The 7819-nt window shown below is 39.1% G+C and overlaps 1 protein-coding gene across 1 annotated transcript; it reads right to left on the bottom strand.

Moving 5' to 3' along the window:
• Positions 1 to 397: 397 nt before the first annotated feature.
• Positions 398 to 1233, bottom strand: LOC120553054 (histone H2B 1/2-like). The gene has a single exon (XM_039791118.1). It carries the CDS (start codon positions 1212 to 1214, stop codon positions 861 to 863), a length of 354 nt encoding a protein of 117 aa, XP_039647052.1. The 5' UTR covers positions 1215 to 1233; the 3' UTR covers positions 398 to 860.
• Positions 1234 to 7819: the final 6586 nt, after the last annotated feature.

Here is a 7819-nt window from a genome sequence, read left to right as displayed (position 1 = left end):
GGGTTAATACCAACATCAGCGCCAAATAGGCCTACAACAGGGTAAGACACTTTAACGAAAATAAAGTATGTTAGACTGATAATCAAAAGCAACACTGCTCATAGTTCAACTATGGTTTAATGTTGTGTAGAGCGAATGTGAATTTATATATCAAATATATACACGTTGGCAAGAATTAGGTCTTTTAACCCTGTGTGTCGTCTTCCCGTAGATTATGCGGTTTTTTCTGGGTCTTCATCGTCTTCTCGACACTTTCATCACAATACCCGACATTTTGGGAGGTTTTCCAGATGTTTTGGTCCCTCCTCCCGACGTTATTGAAGCCGTTTTCAACGTTATTTTCAATTATTTTCTTTAAACGCAATCAAGTTGAATTAAAACACCCAAATTCAGTGAAAGTAGTGAACTGATCATTTATTTTACATGTGAAGAGCGTCGTAGGGAAACAATCCTCGTTATTTGACAATTTTTTTGAAAGAAAACCCAAATTTCTGATATTTAAACGTTTTGAAAATAGATCACATTTGAACTGAGGACAACAAGGTTACTGGACTGGAACTGACGTTTTATTATATGGTCGGTACTAAGGTTTGACTATAAAATAAAGAAACATGGGCTTCAAATGCCGGAACCGCACGGTTCACTTATATTTCAGCCACAATAGTATATTGTCATAGGTATACAACATGTTTAGTTTTTCCGTCACAATACAAGCGCCACTCATTGCAGCTTTCCTTTACAGTGAAACTGAACGGTAAATTAACTTGTAAAAATGCTTAAAAGGAGCTTTGCTCTTAAAGAAGAAGTGTGTGGCTCTTAAAAGAGCCGTTGGTTTGATGGGATTAAGGCAGCGGGTCGGTTTACTTGGAGCTGGTGTACTTGGTGACGGCCTTGGTGCCCTCGGACACGGCGTGCTTGGCCAGCTCCCCGGGGAGCAGCAGCCTCACGGCGGTCTGGATCTCCCGAGAAGTGATGGTGGAGCGCTTGTTGTAGTGAGCCAGACGGGCCGCCCCCCCCCCGCGCCCACGCCCCCAAAAAAGCCCCATGGTTGAGGATAGGGTATCGGTTATTATCGATCGCTTCATCACCTTGTAGACGTAGATGGCGTAGCTCTCCTTCCTGGTCTTTCTCCTCTTCTTGTCCTTCTTGCCGGCGGTCTTTGTCACCGCCTTCTTGGATCCCTTCTTCGCTGCTTTCACTGCTGGTTCAGGCATGGTTACAATTCTGGTATTCACCGATAATTGTGTGACGAAATCACTGCGCCGCTCCTTCTTAAGCCCCGAATATGCTAATTTAGCTGTGCGGTTCCCACTCTCCCATTGGCTGGTTGTTAGCGCGTCAGAGCGTCTCAGAACGTTCCAAGAATGTGACGTGTGTGCCCTTTTTCTTTTTTTACACGAAGGTGCCGTTGAATTCAATGTAAACGTATTGATTATATTTGGTTCTTCAGCAAAAACGTCTTTATTTCTATATTTTTATTTACATTTTTTTGTACTGTGCACTCAAGGGAATATCAATCAAACTAGTGTTGATTTATTTATTTTCATAATGGCTTTTTAAAAACTTAAATTTAACTGTTAAAAACAGACTTGACTTATAAAATATATTGTTTTACGCTGCTCCAAACACTACATTATTTAGAAGAGAAGAGAGTTATTGTTCGTATAATACAGAATTATGTTTCAAACTAAGTTCTGAGGGAAAACCTTTCTAATAAACTTGTAAAACAAAGCTAATAAATTAATATTTTTTTTTAGCTTTGACTCTAAAACTAAAAAAGACAGATTGTATACATATCTTCACCTTTTGAAAGCATCTCACACACAGTTTAAAGTGTCCTTTTAGATCATCTCTTAGTAAAATCAGCTACCAGACTTATGGAAACTAAATACAGATGTTAAGACATAAATTAAAATTCAAACATACATAGAGTAGTCCTCCCAGAGATTTGTCTGCACAATCAGGCGTTGTGGCTGCAGATTACACACTTCAACTGTATTGTATATAAGTATTACATTTCCCTGTAAAAAAATAAATAAACATTTGTGATTTTAGTCACTGTGATATATTTAGGCCTAGTTGTGCTTTCAGCCTCCATGTCTCAGCCAATGGCCTCATCTAGTGGTTGTAATCCGAAACTGCATCATTTCTGGCTCATCGTTTGCTATCATGTTGATGTGTGAGACCGATTGTAGTAAAGATAAACTGCAGTTATGCACACTCTGGCACCGAGGCATGACATTTTTAGCAGCAGTTCACCCAGTATTATACATCTAAATCTAAAAGACAAGGAATAAATAGCAAAACAACAAATTAAAAAGAAATATACACACAAAATGTATGTACACTCAGAGTTAGAAAGAAATATATATATACAAAAATAGAAAGAAATATACACACTTACAATACTGGTTACCATGTGCAATAACCAGTACTTTTATTGTGTATATTTCTTTCTATTTTTGTGTATATATTTCTTTATGATTTGTTGATTTGCTATTTATTTCTTGTCTTTTAGATTTAGATTAAAAAGTGAACTGCTGCTAAAAATGTCGTTGTTCATTTTGTACAATGAAAATAAATCTGATTCTGGTTCTGAATTTTATCCACACATCTCTCTTTTATATAGACCTTAGTGGTCCCCTAATACTGTATCTGAAGTCTCTTTTATATAGACCTTAGTGGTCCCCTAATACTGTATCTGAAGTCTCTTTTATATAGACCTTAGTGGTCCCCTAATACTGTATCTGAAGTCTCTTTTATATAGGCCTTAGTGGTCCCCTAATACTGTATCTGAAGTCTCTTTTATATAGACCTTAGTGGTCCTCTAATACTGTATCTGAAGTCTCTTTTATATAGGCCTTAGTGGTCCCCTAATACTGTATCTGAAGTCTCTTTCCCGAAATTCAGCCTTGGTGCAGAATTACAGCCGTGCGCGACCTCTGCTCGCGCACCATAAATCGGCCGCACCGGCAGGATATTATGTCATTTTGACTTCATGATGGTGCGCGCCACCTTGGATGTGTGATTCACCTTTAAGGAAACCTCATTGTGGGACTGGCTCTACCTTTTTAAAAAACAATTCAAATGCTATGAAATTGAATAAAACTTGTAAAGAGCGTTGTAGGGAGCCATCCATGTTATTTCTTTTGAAAATTTGTCAAATATTTTGACTGTATTATTGTCTCATATAGCTTTCTCACTTACAGTTTGGGCCTTGGCATATCGGTCTTTCATACTACTCTCCACTGCTGTTTCTCTACATACTACTCTCTACTGTTGTCTCTCTACATACTACTCTCTACTGATGTCTCTCTACATACTACTCTCTACTGCTGTCTCTCTACATACTACTCTCTACTGCTGTCTCTCTACATACTACTCTCCACTGCTGTCTCTCTACATACTACTCTCTACTGTTGTCTCTCTACATACTACTCTCTACTGATGTCTCTCTACATACTACTCTCCACTGCTGTCTCTCTACATACTACTCTCTACTGCTGTCTCTCTACATATTACTCTCTCTCTTGTCTCTCTTCTACTGTCCACTACTCACTACTGATTATCTACTACCTCCTACTGTTGTCTCTCTACTGTCTCTTTCTCCATACTACTGTTGTCTCTACATACTACTCTCTACTGATGTCTCTCTACATACTACTCTCTACTGTTTCTCTCTACATACTACTCTCTACTGTTGTCTCTCACATACTACTCTCTACTGTCTCTCTAATACAATTTCTACTGTTGTCTCTACACATACTCTCTACTACTGTCTCTCTGTACATACTACTCTCTACTGTCTCTCTACATACTCACTCTCTACTGTTGTCTCTCTACATACTACTCTCTACTGCTTGTCTCTCTCTACATACTACTCTCTACTGATGTCTCTCTACATACTACTCTCTACTGTTGTCTCTCTACATACTACTCTCTACTGTTGTCTCTGTACATACTACTCTCTACTGCTGTCTCTGTACATACTACTCTCTACTGCTGTCTCTCTACATACTACTCTCTACTGCTGTCTCTCTACATACTACTCTCTACTGCTGTCTCTCTACATACTACTCTCTACTGATGTCTCTCTACATAGTGCTCTCTACTGTTGTGTCTCTACATACTACTCTCTACTGCTGTCTCTCTACATACTACTCTCTACTGCTGTCTCTCTACATACTACTCTCTACTGCTGTCTCTCTACATAATACTCTCTACTGTTGTCTCTCTACATACTACTCTCTACTGCTGTCTCTCTACATACTACTCTCTACTGTTGTCTCTCTACATACTACTCTCTACTGTTGTCTCTCTACATACTACTCTACTGCTGTCTCTCTACATACTACTCTCTACTGCTGTCTCTCTACATACTACTCTCTACTGTTGTCTCTCTACATACTACTCTCTACTGCTGTCTCTCTACATACTACTCTCTACTGCTGTCTCTCTACATACTACTCTCTACTGTTGTCTCTCTACATACTACTCTCTACTGCTGTCTCTCTACATACTACTCTCTACTGTTGTCTCTCTACATACTACTCTCTACTGCTGTCTCTCTACTACTACTCTCTACTGCTGACTCTCTACATACTACTCTCTACTGCTGACTCTCTACATAATACTCTCTACTGTTGTCTCTCTACATACTACTCTCTACTGCTGTCTCTCTACATACTACTCTCTACTGTTGTCTCTCTACATACTACTCTCTACTGCTGTCTCTCTACATACTACTCTCTACTGCTGTCTCTCTACATACTACTCTCTACTGCTGTCTCTCTACATGTCTGTCTCAGCTTCTTTTTTTCACTACAAAAAGTGCCCTAGTCAACTTGTTCTTGTTAAAAAAAAGCTGCCAAGTGCGAACATAGCCATAAAAAGGTACATTTAAGAAGATATGTGAAAATGCTCTCAGACTTCAGAGAATTAATATCCTCAAATGAATGTGTTTAATCAAATATGAACAATCTTTGCTAAAAGAGATGTTTTGAGTTTGAAAAACACAGAATACGTCTCCATCAAGTGGACCAACAATGAAATGCAACCACACGTGAGTTTGTTTCAGTTTATTTCATAACTCTTCTGCATATATCATTAACACTTTAACAAACAGGATTCTTTTTTGTTAAAAACACAATGTAACATTAACGGGAATGAGGTTTAAACATGTGATACACTTAAACCACTTATACACAGAGAACGTCAGAAAACTTTTGGCTTTTTCAAGACCAATTTGGCAGCGTTGTTTTGGGGGAACGGTGTCAGTAAAAAGGTACTCGATGGACGGAGGCAGCTTCACGGATGATTCACACTCACAAGCAGCAAAGTCTACGGACTCCACACGGAAAAAGGAAACTACCTCCACTACTCTTGGCAGAACACAACATCCCTGGGTGGATGTGACTGGATGAATGAATGAATGAATGAATGAATGAAAGGGCTAGTGTTCAATGAAAACCATGCATTTAATAAAATAAAAAAACACTTTGCAGGTACACCTACAAACAGTCGCTTTTCAAGAAATATAAAATGCTGCGAAATGTTTGATTTGATTGAAACAGAAACAACATTTGTGGACCATGAGGTCGAGTTTGTGCCTCTGACGGGATCACAGATTTCACGTTACGAGTTTGTCCGGTTTCAGAAGTAAACCGCTGCGTTGTTATCAAAAGCAAGTCTACGTGATACGCAGATATGCGCGGTAAGAAAGCTCCAGGATTTCCATCTACCCACTTAAAAATTGTGCAACATACTTTCCATTATATCTTTGATATATTTTGAATTGTCATCTCTTATTTTCTTCTTCACATGTGTAAATAAAGGTATTTCCACAGTAAATTGGTGCATAAAAGTGTAATCCGAATACAGGAAATTAATTAATATTTCATATGCGCGCCCCACCCCAAAAGGAAGATTCTGGGGGGGAGCGGCGTCCCTGAAAATTTAGAGCAAGGGTGTCAAACTCAACTTCACACAAGGGCCAGACATGTTTAGTTTATTAACATGCTTTTATTTCTGACAGTCCGACAGTTTGGGCCTCATAGAGCCACAAAAAAGTCGTAACCCCCACCCCCAAAAGTTTCCATTATAGGAAAAAAAAGTGTTCTTACACCAAAGACACCAAATTGTCTAAAACACGCGACAAAAATATCAGAAAACTATTTTTCTCCTTGGTCATTCAAAACTTTCGGCATGTTCAAAACATCACATATATTTCGGGATTTTTTTTTTTTTTTTTTAGGAATCATGTACATTTTGTTAACCTCGTTAAAGGAACAGAAATGCACCTTTTTAAAAACAGCCTAAAGCTACTGAACACGAGACCAAACAGTTGGATCTTTTTGGATGAAAACACAATTCTCATATCGTCACCTTCCTAAAATAATGGTCATAAAGTAATTTTTTTTGCCTAAATCATCTCTTCATGGTGCTGGCCACCTCTGGTAACATTGTCCACATCCTCAGTTGAACAGATCATGTGATTCTACACCTTCAGTATATTGTCCTATGTCAAACGTGTGACTGAAAAATCAGAAAAATTGACTATTGACTATTTTAGGCAGGTGACGATATGTGAAAACTATGACTCCCTGAAAAGGCACAAACTGAACCGCTGATGCATTTGATTATTGAGTTGATGATCAACATGTGTTGGTGTGTATGTGCGGTGCATACGGAGAGCTAATGGATGTTTTTAGGACTTCAGGGATAAGGCTGGACATCTCCGATCTACACAGTACAGGGATAGCAGCTTCAAGGAAACACAGAACACTTTTCACAACTGCAGAAAACAGGATTGAAACGATAAAACAGGAATTACTGTAAACTCTCAAATAACGGCCCGGATATGAAATAGAAAGATGACATTATTTTGAATAAATCTTCCAGGTTTGTACGAACATTTGATCATATTTTGGACAGAAGCATCCCTCTTCTTTACGTTAAATACTTAACTTACGTACGTCACTTAAAGGTGCCGTAGGTAGGATTGTGAAGATCCAGGACGTAGCCATAACATTTGAAAATCGACAACTTCTCATTCCTTCCCCCCTTTCCGCTAAAGCCCAAATGGTCTCCTAAGCCCCTCCCCCCACAAGGGAGAATGAATGCGTGTGCATGAGCAGTGATTGACACACAGTTAGACACACCCTGGCCCTGATTGGTGCATCTGAACAGGGAGCTGTGGATTTTTGCAAATCTCACTCCAGGCTGTAGGTGGAGCCAGAGGAGCTGGATTTATTTTAACTGACCTGCTTCATGTAGTTCTACTGGAACATAGGGTCAGTTTCATGGCAGTTCGTGAAATGGTCACGTTATTGAATCTATTGATTCGTGAACAGGACACGATTATGTCGTTTTTTTTGTGTGGTGAGCACGAATATTAATTTAATGTATTTAAATGGGAAGCATATTTCGTGATCACAGCACGACTACGGTCAAACAACACAGGACTTTCACCCCAGGAGACCGGGGATCGCGTCCCGAGTGTTGCATTTCCTTTCAGCTTTATTTTCTTCCTAATCACAACCGTCCCGTTGTTGTCGCTGGCGTGTGGGATTTCATTTCCCCGTTGTTGCGTCCCCCAGAGCAGCCCAGTGTTATGGCAGTTCATGAAATGTTAACGTTAGAAAAACGTGACCTGTACACGAAATAAACGAGAAAATTGTGACCTGTACACGAAATAAACGAGGAAATCTTGACCTGTACACGATATAAATGAGAAAATCGTGACCTTTGCACAAAATAAACGAGGAAATTGTGACTTGTACACGATATAAATGAGAAAATCGTGACCTGTGCACGAAAT

The sequence above is a fragment of the Perca fluviatilis genome, chromosome 23 (assembly GCF_010015445.1).
Source record: "Perca fluviatilis chromosome 23, GENO_Pfluv_1.0, whole genome shotgun sequence".
In the NCBI taxonomy this organism is placed as follows: domain Eukaryota; kingdom Metazoa; phylum Chordata; class Actinopteri; order Perciformes; family Percidae; genus Perca; species Perca fluviatilis.
Note: the sequence above shows the minus strand (reverse complement) of the source record. Positions and strands in the feature narration are given on the sequence as shown.